Here is an 18,435-nt window from a genome sequence, read left to right as displayed (position 1 = left end):
AACATTATATTAAGTGGCATTGTTTAAAGCATATTAAGTGGCATTGTTTTTTACATAATTTCCATCAATTCCCATTATTAAAGTGGCTGGAGTTGAGTCAGTATGTTGGCAGCGGCCACTAAATGTTAACAACTTGTAGAGTCCATGCCCTGACGAATTGAGGCTGTTCTGAGGGCAAAATGGGGGGATGTAACTCAATATTAGGAAGGTGTTCCTAATTTTTGATATAGTCAATGTATATATGTATATAGTCAATGTATATATATATATATACATTGACTATATACATATACATATATATACATTGTCTTCCCAAGGTATTACTATTGTTATATATTTAGATATTTTTTATATATATATATAAATATATTTTATATATATATATATATATATAGAAAATCTTAATATATAACAATAGCAATACCTAGGGAAGACAATTTAGTGTGAATGCAATGATACTTTTGTTAAAATAGATGATTCATCTCGTCTGAAACCATGCATTTTCTACTCAGACTAGGCTGGAGATATTTTTGTGAAAATAGATTATTCATCTCATCTGAAAACATGTATTTTGGGTACTCAGACTAGACTGTAGACATACCATAAATCTTTCACAGACTCAAAAACAATTTCAACACAACGTTCTCAGCTTAGTGAAGCCTGATGAAGACAATTGTGACAAAATGTGGACCAGAACTAGTATCTCTTGCTGTTGATATAACTCAGACAGTTTTTTGGGGTCCTTCAGAGACAAACTAAAGTACTGTTTTCAAACCAGGTCATCTGCGATGAGAAAACAGGCCTATAATAGGAAAATGAGCAATGGTGAATTGTTAATTCATTATCCCAATGAATTAGTGATTGAGAGAGGGTGAGATACATGAGGCATATGAAGAAGAGGGGCTGCAGATGCTCCCTAGTGCTCAGGGGGCTCAGAGCAAAACAAACACAAGCAAGCTCGCACACACACACAACCCATGTCACAAAACCAACCTCTTCCACTCCATTTCAGAACACTTTTCTTTGTGTAGGGAACCAGGTTACTAGATGTCTTTCACCAACACATTTGTAAGCCCAGTGATATAACTCTAGATGCATCAAACAAATAACCATATGCATATTAATTCCCTTCTATCCATATGACGTTTGTACTCTTCCCGAGATATTGTCAGTTTCAAGCTTAATCTTTGAATTTCAACTTTAATATATCAACTTCCTTCCAACGCTGCACGGCAAACATACAAGCAGGAGCCGGGAGAATACTGTACATTTAGAAGAAGAACAAAAATATTCTGGGAAGTGCGTTTTCTCCCCTTCAAGGAATGAAGCAGAAGTCTTTAAAAAGAAATCCCAGGATTATCTGGACAGGGCACAAAGAAATGTCTCTGGAGTGAGAATATTGGGCATCCTGTCTTCTGACACACAATACTGCCAAGGGAAGGAGAGGAGTCTGACAGTGGCAATAAGAGCGCATCTCCTCCTTCTGCTATCAATATGTACAGCTGGTAAAAAAAATAAAAAATGTGTTTATGCTTTGACAATAACACTAGGATTGGAAACCGCAGAGCATTTTGTCCAAAAAAAAGCAACTGCAAGAAGTGCAAGTTTTTTTAAAAATTATTTAGGCACACAGACTCTGATGTGGAACTGGGTTTCTATGGATAATGATGTATGTGGCTTTTTTTAACCTCCAATAAAAATTGTATTGCTCTTCAATACAAAAATACATCAAACCTGATGCACAGGTCGATGCTAGATATAATGTCCTCCGTAAATGTCTTCCTTACCTTTAGCAATATCAGCATAACAAATACATTATGTAATTTCGATAAATAATGAATGATTATCAAACAGCAGTGGTGGAAAAAGTACCCAATTGTCATACTTGAGTAAAAGTAAAGATACCTTCATAGAAAATGACTCAAGTAAAAGTGAGTCACCCAATAAAATACTACTTGAGTAAAAGTCTAAAAGTATTTGGTTTAGAATGTACTTAAGTATGAAAAGTAAATGTAATTGCTAAAATATACTTAAGTATCAAAAGTAAAAGTATAAATCATTTCAAATTCCTTATATTAGGAAACCAGACGGCACAATTCTCTATTTTTACTTATTTACGGATAGCCAGGGGTACTCTCCAACAGTCAGACATAAATTGTAAACAAAGAACCTACTAAAAAATATTTTTTTAACACGTTCATTTAAAAAAAAAAAAGACAAGTAAAAGAGAATTATAATTACAAAATGTAAAAAGCATTAGGGTTTGTGAGTCTGCCAGATCAGGTAGTAGGGATTACCAGCAATTTTCTCTTGATAAGTGCGTGAATTGGACCATTTTACTGTCCTGCTAAGCATTCAACATGTGATGAGTACTTTTGGGTGTCAGAGAAAATGTATGGAGTAAAAAGTACATTATTTTCATTAGGAATGTAGTGGAGTAAAAGTAAGTTGTCAAAAATATAAATAGTAAAGCACAGATACCCCAAAAAACAACTTAAGTAGTACTTTAAAGTATTTTTTACTTAAGTACTTTACACCACTGTCAAACAGTGATACCATTAGCCAATAACAGCTGTCAATTGGGGCTGCATTGATTATGTGGAATTAAGGAGGAATTTTACCTCCGTCGCTAAGCACGTCCATTCACCAGCTGACTCGGGCCTTGTTTGGTTTGCTATTAGTTGAAAATCTTCCTTAACTCAGCACAGGTTGTGTGGAGCATACCGAAGAGACTGCCTCCATCTGTGATAACAGTACTGGACACACAAATGCTGGTACCAGGGAGTACGTTCACATAGTACAGCAATCATTGGATATTAAACTGATTGTGGCAGAAGGCCGAGTATGGCAATAGTCATGTAAACACCTTACTCTGCTTTTCTTAATCGTCATATGGTCAAAATCGAAGTAAGTATACGACGACTAAAATACCTGGTTTTCTGATCAATTTTTCAAATTATTAGGACATGTAAACACCTTAATCGGCGTTCCAGCGGTTTGATCTGCGCGTGTGCTAGCACCAGACGAGCCCTATATATATAGGGCGAGTGAAGTGAGTTCGCAACAACTGAATGTAAGTAGTTTTCACATACACGCTATACATGTCCGAACTCAGAATCAAATATGCTTCCCAAAAATAGCATGGTCGCTATGGTAAAACGTTAATTTTGATATGGCGATTTTCTGCATTTATCAGTGCCATCCGTTAGCCTGATTTCAGACGTCCATGTAAACAAGATTATTAGGGAAATCGTTTTTCTTGCAAAGCATGTACACGTTTTAATTGAACTATTATATGAATCTGACTATCCACAATAATTGCATTATTGTGTGCATGTTACCGTACTAAGTAAATCCTCCTCGTGTTTAGTTTATCACAGGTATGTCACGTGTTACCTGTTTGGAAGAAATTTAAGTGAAGTTTATTAATCAGTAAGTATCCCGTACTCAGTAAATCCTCCTCGTGTATATGTAACAAGTATCCCTTATGGTAATCTCTTGTGGACAGACTACGCAAACATAAATGGTACCGTTGATATGCCATGATACAACGGGATTCGCGCAATAAAGAGCAGCATTAGTTCCGATCCTTAGATTTTCGTCACTGGTTATTTGGAGAAATCCCGATTTCGCAGGCGTCAGCATCTTTTGAATTAAGGAAAGGGTTCCGATTTTCTTTCTCTCTTCTCTTAACACGTATGGACCCAGAATTGAATCGCGCATCTGACCAATTACCCAATACTTTAGTTCGAGGTTAATTTAGGCAACATGCCCTTCTTCCTCAACTAGATGGGATGTCTGGAGGAGACGCGTGTTATTTTTGAGGGATAGTTTGGTACCACAGATGGGTCCGATCTGTTCTAATCAGATGCCTGAGCTGGGCTGACTACATCTCTGGTGTTTGTTGTCAACATGCGGCACAGGCCTGCACGAGCATGCTTGCACACAAAACACAGCCTGCAGTACGGGAGGCAGTGCACGTGCACACTCAGTGTGACGTTCTCATAAATCTACCTCTGTGGATGAGAAGAAAAAAAAACTGAAAAAGCATTTCTAAAAGGTATTCTTCTGAATCCAACCAGCCTTTATAGATGAATGATATAAAATCTGCCATACTCTTGACATTAGACAGCAAGCGATGTCAAGTCTATTTAAACCCAGTCTATAATTATACTGCATGTTATATTCAGAAAGCCAAAAAACAGAAACCAGAGTCTCTAAATAAAATTAAAATCAAGGCGAACAAATACAATCTCATGCAATTCCTTGTAAACATCTCAATATATCTAAGAGTACCCTCTTATCCACAGCAAATCATCAGTGCATTCAGTAAACGTTCTTCACAGCACTAACAGTGCACTAGCAGTGCAGAAGTTCTTCATGTTAAATACCTAAGGTCATAACTACAATTGTTATTTTATCTTTCTTTTTTGGTAGATATTTCCTGATTTCCGCAGTTGACATGAATTAGCATGCTATCTAATGTCCTCGTCATCAAATGAGCTTGATTTGTTGAAAAATGACACACTCATGTCAGATCAGTGTCACAGATGAGCAGCTAGCGTTGCCTTACTCCCCACGGTAGAGCAGAGCCAAGTAACAAAACATACTTGTGTGTTAAGAGTAAACCCATGGAAGAAAGACTGACTGCCAGACATCACTGATTGTTTGGCTTGTATTCATGTTATCCTCCTGATGGCACCGATACAGATAGAGAATCATCTGCCAGCCCCCTCTCTCTCCCTCCCTCTCTTCCTCTCTTCTGAGGAGTAGGCACTGATCTGCCAGAGGACCCTGTACCTCTCTCCGTTTATCTGACAGTTGATCCTCTTCCTCTGGGCACTGCCGCTACTGCCTTCCATCTGTGGAGGTGACCGTCAGGATAGGACAGACATGTCACTGTGGCATGGCGACTGGGGAGGTCCCGTGCAGAGCTGCTTGTGATTTAGAAATGTGGCCTTGCCAGAAACCCTCCTCACATTATTTTGTCATGCACAAGTTCACCACTCAACACACAGACACAGACATACACAAAAGGAGATCTCAAGAAATTATGAGAAAAATAGAAAAATACAGGAAGCACAAATGATTGACCAACAGTGAGAGAACGATAATCCTAATCAATATACTACTCTCCTCCACACACCCAAATCACTAAGCTATAATCGTCACACTTGCCCGTATCATTCAGCCAGCACTGGATGGTGATATGATGTAATATCATCAAGGGAAATTCAGATTCTTCCCTGATTTGTTTGTCGGTTCTGATAGGAGGCTACGTCAGGGAGAGAGGAGTTCCATGTAGACGGAGAGTAAACAAAACCTTACGACTGAAACACAGCGACTCTGTCTGTCTGTCTGTCTGTCTCCAGGGCTTTGGTCACAGTCACTTTTCTCATTTCTAACTTGTCAGACTCGGCTTCATCTTTTTTTTTTTTTTATCGCCATTGAAATCCCCATTCGCACCACGAGGCACTGGAGCAACTTGACAGTGCAAATATGACAGTAACACATTTGGACCGAAGAGCAAAGAGAATGTATACAGACACCACCACCAAGGCCTACTGAGACTGTAGACACTGGAGCCTACTACAGCCCATCTTTAATAGACACTATATCAGTGTTCTATATCTATGCTGTCTGTTACTACGTAAAAGCTTCAAGAAGTGAGAAAGTAATCCACCTATGCCATGTTGTATAGGCTAAATCACAATCCACCATCTTGGCCCCGGGGGCAGTAATATAGAATGAGGGTTTATTTCTGTGTCACTGCGGTCGGGTGAGACTGAGTAAGTACACCTTTCTTTCTTCCATGCAGGTGAGTGTGTGATAATAGTTTGTGCAATCCAAGGCTGCTGGAGATCGTGCCTCCAGGACCCTGGTTTATTTGCTGTTGCCAGTGATGTGTTAAATGGCCATCTGTGAAAAGGTGAGAGCCTCAGTAATGACTTCCTGTCTGGATGAGAAGGAATGGTGGAGTTTGGGTCTGACTGGGGGGGGGCGGGGGGGGTACTCAAACTTGATGTTCCTGGTAAACTGGTATCATACTCACTGTAGAGGGCAAGTTGAAACTGCATGCATTTGTGTCACTGGCGCTACACAACCAGAACTGTCAGTCAAAGTTACTTCCATTGATATGGCTTCATGGGGAATTTGAGAGTGAGTTTTGCTCTATTTCATTAATAAATAAAAACATGTTCTGTGTTTTCTGGTTCACTAACCACATTCTTGAATGATGGTTAGTTAATACAAATATATGCAGTCTATCTATTTATGATTTAGAGCTCAGCAAAATTTCAGCAAGTAATTTAACCATTTCCAAAATCCCAGAACTAGATAAAATGATAAAATAAGGAGTTATTACTGCACATGTTTTACTGGCCTTACATCACCAAGTATAGTATAGATTGAAAGGGCCACATCAGCCATACTCAGACACTGCAGTTCAACTCCAGCCCTGTATTTGAGGGTAATATGCTGGTCACCTCTGAAATAGAGTTCTCCCACCTTAGAGAACATTCACCAGTGGATAATTATCCCTAATCATCGCCTCAACAAGCCTACTGTGTAATTTTACAGTAGTTACTTTGGACAGTAGTTACTTTGGATTCTGCTTTTAGCTTGATCAGCAATTCTCTGTGCAGGTTTGGTCACAGCAGATCGACTTCAGTATTCAACGTTTGTCCAAGTCCCCAGGACGTTGGGAGATGCCTTTTTAATGCATCCACTAGGGGCAACGTGAGCACCTATTACCATCTGGTACAATGGTTGCCAACTCCAGTCCTCATGTACCACCAACAGTACACATTTCTATTGTAGCTCCTGATTCAACTAGTCAACTAATCAACAGGCCCTCATTTAATATATATATATATTTTTAATTAAAACATATTGTTTTTATTTCATCAATGGTCATGCTGCTGCTTCCCCTATGATCATTCCACTCCACCTCAACAGTCTTTACTTTGCCTCCACACCACTGGACATTTATTTGCCACAGTTATTATTATGTATATAGTGCTATTTCTATTGTGTTTTATGACCATTTTCATGATTTTATTTAACTTAGTCCTGCATGTTGGAGCTCGAAACTTAAGATTTTCACTCTACCCTGCAACCCTGTACATGTGACTATTAAATCATCTGAATCAATGAGTTGTCTGGGGGCTACAACAAAAATGTGTGCAGTTGGATACTGGAGGACTGGAGTTGAGAACCACTGGTCTAATAGTCTCAGTGGATCGCAGGTTCAATCCCAGGGCTGGAGTTGGGAACCACTGGTCTAATAGTCTCAGTGGATTGCAGGTTCAATCCCAGGGCTGGAGTTGGGAACCACTGGTCTAATAGTCTCAGTGGATTGCAGGTTCAATCCCAGGGCTGGAGTTGGGAACCACTGGTCTAATAGTCTCAGTGGATCGCAGGTTCAATCCCAGGGCTGGAGTTGGGAACCACTGGTCTAATAGTCTCAGTGGATCGCAGGTTCAATCCCAGGGCTGGAGTTGGGAACCACTGGTCTAATAGTCTCAGTGGATCGCAGGTTCAATCCCAGGGCTGGAGTTGGGAACCACTGGTCTAATAGTCTCAGTGGATTGCAGGTTCAATCCCAGGGCTGGAGTTGGGAACCACTGGTCTAATAGTCTCAGTGGATCGCAGGTTCAATCCCAGGACTGGAGTTGGGAACCACTGGTCTAATAGTCTCAGTGGATTGCAGGTTCAATCCCAGGACTGGAGTTGGGAACCACTGGTCTAATAGTCTCAGTGGATCGCAGGTTCAATCCCAGGGCTGGAGTTGGGAACCACTGGTCTAATAGTCTCAGTGGATCGCAGGTTCAATCCCAGGGCTGGAGTTGGGAACCACTGGTCTAATAGTCTCAGTGGATTGCAGGTTCAATCCCAGGGCGGTGCACTAATTTCACTTTTTCTGTTTCTACCCTATCCCAAACCTTAATCAGTCGGAATGAATGTCTAAACTTAACCCCCGGACAAACGTTGAATACTGAAGTGAGATCTTATTGGTAATTTACTTTTCACTCGACCGAATCCTTCATGTGATGTGCCTGATATAAATTAAAATGGAAAATGGCACTTGCTGATTTATTGAGAATAGAAAGTGTGTTTGACTGATTGGGTTTCTACCTTGTTCCGTTTGATGGTGCGATTACATTGAAACTAAATTGATAATTGAAAAGTTGGACTGTAAGAAGCAAACAAAATGTAACCGTATTGGATACTGCTTATCTGCCTCAATTGTTCAATACAGACCATGAACTCTGAATCAGAATCTAGCATGGGAGTGTTTGAGTCAGAGTAATGACATTGTAGTCCCAGGGGGGAAATTCTGGGTTGATGCATGAACTAATTACATGCTTATCACACTATTTTACAAGGGAAATATTTTACAGCACCTGATTGCAAAGCGAATATTTTTTTTTCAAAACAGTCCAAAAATCTGTGAAAAGGCTTTAACATGCAAGTGTTGATTTCTAGATCATTCAGCACAAATCTTTCTAAGGAGCGTTTTCACTCAGCTCTTTTGTGAGTGTGTGTGTGTGAGTGAGAGAAGGGGACTGCTGCCCGTACTGTGTTTTGTTCGATGGGCCACTCTCCTGGAGAGGCAAAGTGAGGACACTCGCCCAAAAGCGCTGTCCTCAGTCAGCCATGAAAACAGCATCAGTGTTCCTGCTGCTAAGCTGCCAGCGCTGAAATGAGACTGTCTAATAACACAATGCCCTAGGAAGGCTCAGGTCAGCAGCCCTGCCTAGGCCCTCACAGAGGGCAGCCTGCCGTGTCACTTCAGCTGGCCGACCCACCCTACACACAGGGACGAATGTGAAAGGACTGAGAATGTCCCCATAATAATCTCTACCTCTCAGACTGGGTGTTATTACTCAACAGGGACCCGTTTCTGAACAGAACTGCATGGGCAGTTAATGATCGAATGTCTTAATTACTTTTTAAATACTTTTTTTTTTTTTTTTACCTACATAAGACAAAAGTAACAAAATATCATGAAGGCAATGGTCTGAGGTCTAAACCCAACGGTCAACCTCCAAAACAGTTTTGATGTTTAACATGCAGTCTAATTCGGTTTGCTCCCCAGGTCAAATAAGCCAGGTGCTCATGAATATAGAAGGAATTAAAGATGCGAGAAGTTATTATTTACAAGTTGGAGATTTTTAACAAGGTTATTCTTTCGTTTTGCTTTCCAGTCAGAAACACGGCTGTCAGATCGTCTCCTGTTCTCTCTCCCCAGGTGGCCCTGAGGGCTGGATACTCAGACAGCAACAACAGCCCTTACAATTCATCCAAATGCAACAGTCAGCCATGGTTCTCAAAAAGGACGGTTGGTACGGGAGTGTACATGGTTCATAAATACAGGTCAATGTTGAATGTGAAAAGGGCAGAACGATAATGAATACCGAAATGAAAACTGCACTTTTAAAAAATCTACTCATTGTTCCATTTAACTTACTGACAGGCGTAAACAAATGATGTAGCAAGATTACATTTTCCAGTAGATGGCCAGTTAGAATCAAAAGTCCCAGACAGGAAATGTCCATTTTTCTGTATCACCAGTGTGTATTGAAGAGCTCTCTCTCTCTATCCCCCCATCCCAGCTCCATACAACCAGCGCATGGCTGTCTCATTGGGAACGCCAATTAGCGTTAAACTGAAATGTTCTGTTAGGAGGGGATTGTGATCAAGGCTGCTAACAATGGCTAAATAGCAATCTTCACATGATTGCCTGTCAAACTGATTTAAAGAATTCGTTAAGAAAATCCCCCCCATGCTCATCCCAATGTCATTATTTACTTCTTAAAACCTGAATTCGGACTTTAAAAAAAACCTACGTATTTCTTGGTTAAAAAAACACTTCTCTCTAGACTTTACCACAGAGATATGCTATGACATGGATGTAATAGAATTAAATCGTGAAGGAATACATAGAAGTGAAATAGCAGCAATGCTGCCGAGTACTTTGGTTGTCTGAAAACACAAGCCATCAAATCCTTGCTTCCGCCGCTCTTAGCTCAATATACTTCTCAAAGCAAATGAGGCTGCGCTCCTACTCCTCCCCAGAGCTTGGAGGAAACAAGGACTTAGGAGAGCCAGGAACATTTTCAGACACTATTGTGGACGCTGAGGAAACGAGAGCATTCTGATAATTGAGCAGTTGCCAAGGACACCGATAACACACTGCAGAGATGGCAACACCCTCCTGTGTCCTGCAAGGCACGCTAATCACAGTGTTTGAGAGTGTGAACACAAGGCTTCATCTGCTGCGGGATAGAGTCATCTTCCTTCAGATTTCGCTTCCAAAAAGCAATGAAAGTTACTGCTAGAACTGGATGTACTGCCACACATCTGGTGATGAAGCTTTTCATGTAATAGTGTAAACGAATTAGCGGGCAAGGCTAGATTTCATTCTCCTCATTCGTTCAGCATGAACCATTGGGTATTTCTGAATGCCAGTGTACTGTGCTGGGTTTATACAGAGGTTGGTGCTCAGGATAAATCATGTAACATGGGCTCCCCACAGTGGTGGAACAGGGAAATCAGACACCGTCACTGAGTAAAGGGCAACCAACTACCGCAGTGCTCAGCAGAAAACATTGAAGAACATTCTGATGGAAATATATGAAGCTAATTAGAACATAATGTCCCAGTGACGTGCAGACTGAGGAATCATGTCAGTTATATTCATGTCGCTGTCCCACTTCTATTGCAAGGAAGTATCGCTAATGTTGATGAGATGTAGCCGTCACAGACAAGTCAGTCACAGACAGTCAAAGCAAGAAAATGTCATTCTCCTCACATGCTTGCACTGAACTTCTGTTCTCTGAATGAGACAAAATGCAAGGGGAGAACCAGCTAATTAATTCAGTGACAAAGCAGGTGGCCAATGTCTCAAAACAGTAAATCAGTGTCATGTGTTTTAGAGGAGACAAAACCAGAAATTCACAACAGAATGTTGAAAAACTAAGTAGAATTTTATTAAATTAGATTCTATTTTATCAAAATGTCAAGTTTCCAGGATGAAGAAAATAAGTGCAAAACAGTTACTTTAGACAAATATTTACAAAGTAGGTACTATTCGGCCAAGTTGAAATAAGGCAGCTGTTTCATGTATCGTAGCATTTTTCAACACATCCACAAAAACATCCCCCACATATAAAAACATCTTGGTGAAAAGGACAGTTCATAATTTCCGTATGAGAGCATTTCACATTTTAAAGGCCATTTCATAATTTCCTTATGATAACATTCAACAGTTCAATGGCAATAAACACATTTTACAAAACTTAAATACAAAAAGCTTAAATTCATATTTAAAAAAACAGCTTACCAAAATTCAAAGCTTTCTCTTGTTTTACTCTGAGGGAATACTGTAGGCAAAGCAAGGGGGAATACTGTAGGCAAAGCAAGGGGGAATAGCGCAACACAAGGCAAGGATACCAAACACAGTTGAATGGCAACCACTGATACACGCTGTTCAATAGTGCAACCCCATAAACTTGGAAGCCGTGCTGATTGTTGTCAGCTGATCTTAGTGTTGGCCATTTCAGCGGGTATTCATGGAACAAACCTGTGCTTCGCCGAGGCTTCTCTCCAGCTCCTGAATACAAGGAGAGATCAACTGACTGTGCAGCTGTGCCATTTTAAACCTGAAGGAAAGGTATAGAAAAGAAGAGTTGAAAGGAGCAGTATTCCCACTGACTTCTCTTCACAGTGGCAAGACAAAGTATATGAACCCTTTGGAATTACCTGGATTTCTGCATAAATTGGTCATCAAATTTGATCTTCATCTAAGTCACAACAATAGACAGTGTGCTTAAACTAATACACACATTGTATTTATTGTCTATATTGAATACATCATTTAAACATTCACAGTGTAGGTTAGAAAAAGTATGTGAATCCCTAGGCTAATGACTTCTCCAAAAGCAAATTGTTATCAGGAGTTGGCTAACCTAGAGTCCGATCAATGAGACGATTGGAGATGTTGGTTAGAGCTGCCTTGCCCTATAAAAACACACACAATTTGAGTTTGCTATTCACAAGAATCATTGCCTGATGTGAACCATGCCTCAAACAAAAGAGATATCAGAAGACCTAAGATATCAGAAGACCTAAGATTAAGGATTGTTGACTTGCATAAAGCTGGAAAGGGTTACAAAAGTATCTCTAAAAGCCTTGATGTTCATCGGTCCACGAGAACACAAATTGTCTATCAATAAAGAAAGTGGAGCACTGTTGCTACTCTCCCTAGGAGTGGCCGTCCTGCAATTATGACTGCAAGAGCAGAGCGCAGAATGCTCAATGAGATTAACTTCTTATGGCTGAAGGGGCAGTATTGAGTAGCTTGGATGAAAGGTGCACAGAGGTGCCCAGAGTAAACAGCCTGCTCCTATGTCATAGTTGCTAATATATGCATATTATTATTAGTATTGGATAGAAAACACTCTGAAGTTTCTAAAACTGTTTGAATTATGTCTGAGTATAACAGAACTCATATGGCAGGCAAAAACCTGAGAAGTTCCACTTCCTGTTTGGATATTTTCTGGGGGTGCCAGATTTGAAAATACAGAGATATGGATGGGTTTTCACTTCCTACAGCTTCCCCTAGATGTCAACAGAACTTAGTCTGATGACTCTAATGTGAAGGGGGACCGAAGGAGACAGGAATGAGTAATCACTTCCATGAGGTGCCCACGCATTGAACTGACGCGTTCACGAGAGAGTGAGCTCCGTTCCATCGGTCAATTGAAGTCGATGCAATTCTCCAGTTGGAACGTTATTCAAGATGTATGTTAACAACATTCTAAAGATTGATTCAGTACATCGTTTGACATGTTTCTACTGACTGTAACGGAACTTTTGGACATTTCGTCACGTTATAGTGGACGCACTTTGAGACTTTGGTTAGCGCATTTGGTAAACAATTCGAAAGTAGCTAATTGGACATAAATAAATAACAGACATTATCGAACAAATCAAGCATTTATTGTGGATCTGGGATTCCTAGGACTGCATTCTGGTGAAGTTCATCAAAAGGTAAGGAAACATTTATCATGTATTTTCTGGTTTCTGGAGTCCAACATGGTGGCTAATTTGGCTATTGTTCTGAGCTCCGTCTCAGATTATTGCATGGTTTATTTTTCCGTAAAGTTTTTTGAAATCTGACACAGCGGTTGCATTAAGGAGAGGTATATCTATAATTCCATGTGTATAACTTGTATTATCATCTACATTTGATGAGTATTTCTGTTGAAACGATGTGGCTATGCAAAATCACTTGATGTTTTTGCAACTAGTGAATCTAACGCGCCAATGTAAACTCAGATTTTTTTATATAAAAATTAACTTTATCAAACAAAACATGCATTTATTGTGTAACATGAAGTCCTATGAGTGTCATCTGATGAAGATAATCAAAGGTTAGTGATTAATTTTCTCACTATTTCTGTTTTTTGTGAAAGCTATCTTTCGCTGGAAAAATGGCTGTGCTTATTGTGGTGACCTGACATAATCGTTTGTATTGCTTTCACTGAAAAGCCCATTTGAAAATCGGACACTTTGGTGGGATTAACAACAAGATTACCTTTAAAATGATATAAGACATGAATGTCTGAGGAATTTTAAATATGAGATTTCTTTTTTTAATTTTTTAATTTGGCGCCCTGCACTGTCACTGGCTGTTGTCATATCATCCCGGTGACGGGATTGCAGCCATATTAAGAAGAATCAGCTAAAGACTTATAGAAATCTCTGGAACATGCTAATATCTCATCTGTTGATGAGTCTACAATATGTAAAACAAGAATGGTGTTCACGGGAGGACACCACAGAAGAAGCCACCGCTGTCCAAAAAAAAAATTGCTGCACGTCTGAAGTTTGCAAAAGTGCACCTGGATGTTCCACAGCGCTACGGGCAAAATATTCTGTGGACAGATGAAACTACAGTTGAGTTGTTTGGAAGGAACACACAACACTATGTGTGGAGGGAAAAAAAGGCACAGCACACCAACATCAAAACCTCATCCCAACTGTAAAGTATGGTGGAGGGAGCGCCATGGTTTGGGGCTGCCTAGCTGCCTCAGGGACTGGACAGCTTGCTATTATCGAAGACATTTTTCCCCAAGACATTTTGCAGGAGAATGTTAGGCTATCTGTCCACCAATTGAAGCTCAACAGAAGTTGGGTGATGCAACAGGACAACGAACCAAAACAAATCAACAACAGAATGGCTCCAACAGAAGAAAATACACCTTCTGGAGTGGCCCAGTCAGAGTCCTCACCTCAACCTGATTGAGATGTGGAGCATGACCTCAAGAGAGCAGTTCACACCACACATCCCAAGAATATTGCTGAACTGAAACAGTTTTGTAAAGAGGAATGGACCATAATTCCTCCTGACCATTGTGCAGGTCTGATCCGCAACTACAGAAAACATTTGGTTGAGGTTATTGCTGCCAAAGAGTCAACCAGTTATTAAATTCAAGGTTTCACATACTTTTCCCACCCTGCACTATGAATGTTTACACAGTGTGTTCAATACAGACATGAAAACATAATTGTGTGTGTGTGATTATTCTAAGCAGAGTGTCTATTGTTGTGACTGAGATGAAGATCAAGTTTTATGACCAATTTATGCAGAAATCCAGGTATTTCCAAAGGGTTCACATACTTTTTCTTGCCACTGTAGGTGTCTTTCACTCCTGGTGTTTCCATTAGGAAAAAGTTGTGCCGGTCAAATGTCCAAACATATTTCAATTTGCCAGACAGTGATGCCAATGTGCAGTTTCTCTAGAGAAAAATCAGATCAAGCACAGGCTGCGCGATGTAGTAGGAGGTTGTAATTTCCAACAGGCCAATGTTCTACATAGTTCAGCGCAGAAAACATGGTACTTAACTACAATGACCATAATCCATTTGTCCGGTATGTGTGTTTTTACACAACTTATTTACACGAGGTAATAAAGCTATAATCCATAATGTTTCTAGGCACACTGGTGCTCCTAAATTAGAATTCCAGGCCGCACGGCAGAATATTTCGGGGCATATGGTAGTAAAATGGTCGCACTGTGGAACGTTGAGCCTCGTCTGTCAGACTCACTTTGTGAGCCAGTATCAGGTAATACAGTGTTGCAAGTTTGCTATAGCAAGAGGTCAAGACTAACAGGCAGAGTTGACAGACTAGAGAGATACGTTTTTTTTTTTTTAACAACCAGAACCAACCTCCATGCATAGCCAAAGTGATTTTATAGAGCATATTTATTTTTCCACGTGTTTTCATTTATCTGGTTTTATGCATTTTTACCATCCAAACGCTGCCAATTCTCAATCAACGGAAACACAGTTTAAACCCAATACAGTGTTAACAATTCAAGCATGACCTGTGAAAAGGTTTCAAAGAAAGTTGGAGTCTTACCTCCTGTGCAGCTCTATGGCTTTGCTGGGGTCTGGGCAGTAGTGCTGTAGAGCTGTGATGCAGTGTGCTGCCAGCATGCTGTAACACTGTTCCCTCACTAAGTTGTGGCTGCTGGTGTCCCACTGTGGCAGCTCGCTGGTGTACCTCCACGCCACTAGGGCGTGCTCTAGAGCAGACTCCCACTCCTCGTTCTGCAGCAGCAGTTGACCCCACTCCTGGCAGGAAACCTGGGAGGAAAAAGACAAGGTTCGTTCAAATAGCAGGTGATGCAGCGTAGTACCAATCACCATGACAACCCAGAATGTCTAGCTATTAAACCATCTTAGAAGCACTTAAGCCACACACAATCAGCTTGAATAAATTTAGAGTGTAAATCTTAAAAGACGTATATTATTTACAGCAAGGAGATTCAACTTCAGGTCAATTACCTGAGTTACATTCACATAAGGGCAACATAAAAAGCATTAAACAAAAATGTTGATACTCACTTTAAACACCACTAGGTGTGGATATGCCTTTCTGTAACAGTGTGCATCTCTGTTGGACCCCAGGCGTGAGTAGGGTATAGATCTGTAGACATTGGTCTTCTTAAGGTGCAAGTCCTCCTGTAACAGCTTCAGGTCTGTAGTGAGGGCTCTGGGCTCCTGCCTCTGCCCCTGTTCTACTAGGATGAAAGATCTGATGAGCTGCACAAGCTGCTGGTTGGACAGGGGTGTCTGGTTGTCTTCCATTCTCTCACTTTGGGCCTCACTCCGACTACTCCCTGTTCGGTATATGGCTGGGTCCACTGCAAAACATACACCACTGTATTGGTCACAGGCCAACTAATATAAGACTAGAAACTGAATGACATGATCCATTTAATTTGCTTACTAACATGAATGCCCACGTTTTGAGTTACTGGTCAGGTTTCTGCCTCTAGAGGTGGTTGAGAATGGAGGTATGCGTGAACTTAGAACCTCCAGGTAGGACCTTCTCATTCGAGCTGCAAAAACATTTGGCATAACTTTAGAGTGCATTTGTGACTACTAACGTTACAGGATCATTGTTAACCCAGTTACAAGATTCTTCTAGTTGTACTAGATAGCAAGGCAGATGCAATGTTTTGCTGAATTAATAGCTACAAACAGCTCACCCACAATCTTTATTACTTAGCTAAATGTCCAAAATCAGCTCGTTAGCTAGTTAAAACTAGGTAAAGTTGTTAGCAAAGGCTAACAATAGGCACCATGTTGTGTCAATGCAATTGCTAACTCAAAGCTGGCTAACTAGCTAGTTGCCCCCACAAGTTAACATTGACTTATTTCCATTATTAGCAAATTGACACAATTTGTTTGTTCAGACTCTGTTTTATTGGATCTTACAGGCTGACTTTATTGTTATGATTTAACATATTTAGAAAATAAGGTAGCCGTTACTTAGACACATTTGTTCCTTGCGCGCGCTTAGTTTACCAAGGAAAGCAGTTATGATGCCGCAGTGGAGGGAAATTTAGCTGGCTAGCAAGCTAACGTTACCTACTTTATGAAGTTGTTGAAGTCAGACGTACCTGCAATTTTCGGCTGTGGAGCTGGGATTTCCATCAGGGCACGTCTTGACTGACACATGATTGCCATATTAGAGGCTTTGGATCAAAACGACAGACCTCTTGCAAAAAGTTTGCCAGTTATGTTGTTAGCTGTCTTGCTAGCTAGGAAGCTGTCTAGTAGTGCGCAGCCAACAAACTGTAAAGATTGTACTAATAACACGCAGCTACCGCCTGCCAAGTACCTCAAATAAATTCCATAAAATTAAATAGTTGCTGACAAAACTTTGCAAAGCTCTTCTCCCGCGAATGTATGACACTATACTGCCGCAAGTTATTAGCGCGCGGGCGTGGTTTCATTACCCATCAACCTGATTGGTCAAATGTCGAAACAGGCGCGTGCATTTTTATTGGAGAATAGGATCTTGAATTGCGCTGTGTTAAAATAACCCCCAAAATAACTGCTAAAATACAGTAGGCCGACAGATGTACTGTTGTGAAATAGAACTTACCTAACCATTTGTGAAGTGGTTGAAGTCTGACACACCTGACATTTTTGGCTGGGCCAGCTACTTTATAGCAAAAAGACAGACCTTGCAAACATTTGACCAGTTCTGTTGTGGGCGACCATTGATTCACTTTCTTTTAATAACATGCAGCTGCCAAGTAGCAAACAAATGACAACAAATGTATTACGGTAATAGTCATTACTATGAATTTTAAAAATCTTCTTCTGTGGGGTTTATCAGAGGTTGGCATCCAACGTTATGAAGCATTACCGCCACCTACTGTACTGGCCTCTTACGAAAAAAGATTGCAGTAAGAGTGCAGTATAAACTGGGTGGTTCGAGCCCTGAATGCTGATTGGCTGACAGCAGTGGTATATCAGACTGTATAACACGTTTATGAATAAACATGTATTTCTACTGCTCTAATTAAGTTTGTATCCAGTTTATAATAGCAATATGGCACCTCGGGGGTTAGTGATAGTTAGTTAGGTAGCCTGACTGCCATTAGGTACCGAGATGAGATCCTCAGAGACCTTGTGAGACCATATGCTGACACATGCACATTTGTGGCCTGTCGGAGGTCATTTTGCAGGGCTCTGGTAGTGCTCCTCCTTGCACAAAGGCGGGGGTAGCGGTCCTGCTGCTGGGTTGTTGCCCTCCTACGGCCTCCTCCACGTCTCCTGATGTACTGGCCTGTCTCCTGGTAGCGCCTCCATGCTCTGAACACTACGCTGACAGACAGAGCAAACCTTCTTGCCACAGCTCGCATTGATGTGCCATCCTGGATGAGCTGCACTACCTGAGCCACTTGTGTGGGTTGTAGACTTCGTCTCATGCTACCACTAGAGTGAGAGCACCGCCAGCATTCAAAAGTGACCAAAACATCAGCCAGGAAGCATAGGAACTGAGAAGTGGTCTGTGGTCACCACCTGCAGAATCACTCCTTTATTGGGGGTGTCTTGCTAATT

General features: G+C 40.8%; 1 protein-coding gene across 3 annotated transcripts; it reads right to left on the bottom strand.

The window, feature by feature from the left end:
• Positions 1-10,970: 10,970 nt before the first annotated feature.
• On the bottom strand, positions 10,971-17,456 carry LOC129847448 (uncharacterized). 3 transcript variants are annotated; one of them, XM_055915240.1, is made up of 5 exons: positions 16,983-17,452; positions 16,323-16,418; positions 15,922-16,220; positions 15,434-15,660; positions 10,971-11,666 (listed from the first exon to the last, which is right to left on the bottom strand). In XM_055915240.1, exons 1-5 carry the CDS (start codon positions 17,047-17,049, stop codon positions 11,564-11,566), a joined length of 792 nt encoding a protein of 263 aa, XP_055771215.1. In that variant the 5' UTR covers positions 17,050-17,452; the 3' UTR covers positions 10,971-11,563. The 3 variants fall into 3 exon arrangements, with proteins under 3 accessions (XP_055771215.1, XP_055771214.1, XP_055771216.1); XM_055915239.1 differs by having other exon boundaries at positions 16,311-16,418; positions 16,983-17,441; XM_055915241.1 differs by lacking the exon at positions 16,323-16,418 and having other exon boundaries at positions 16,983-17,456.
• Positions 17,457-18,435: the final 979 nt, after the last annotated feature.

Source organism: Salvelinus fontinalis, unplaced genomic scaffold (genome assembly GCF_029448725.1).
Source record: "Salvelinus fontinalis isolate EN_2023a unplaced genomic scaffold, ASM2944872v1 scaffold_0847, whole genome shotgun sequence".
Taxonomy (NCBI): Eukaryota; Metazoa; Chordata; class Actinopteri; order Salmoniformes; family Salmonidae; genus Salvelinus; species Salvelinus fontinalis.
This window is presented reverse-complemented; position numbering and strand designations above follow the sequence as displayed.

Excerpts from the sequence above, each read along its gene's own strand:
- LOC129847448 (XM_055915239.1), bottom strand. The coding sequence starts at position 17,049 with ATGGCAATCATGTGTCAGTCAAGACGTGCCCTGATGGAAATCCCAGCT. Across the intron at positions 16,419-16,982 it reads TCCACAGCCGAAAATTGCAG|CTCGAATGAGAAGGTCCTAC; the intron begins GTACGTCTGACT and ends ATGTTTTTGCAG. Across the intron at positions 15,661-15,921 it reads CACACCTAGTGGTGTTTAAA|GTTTCCTGCCAGGAGTGGGG; the intron begins GTGAGTATCAAC and ends TTTTCCTCCCAG.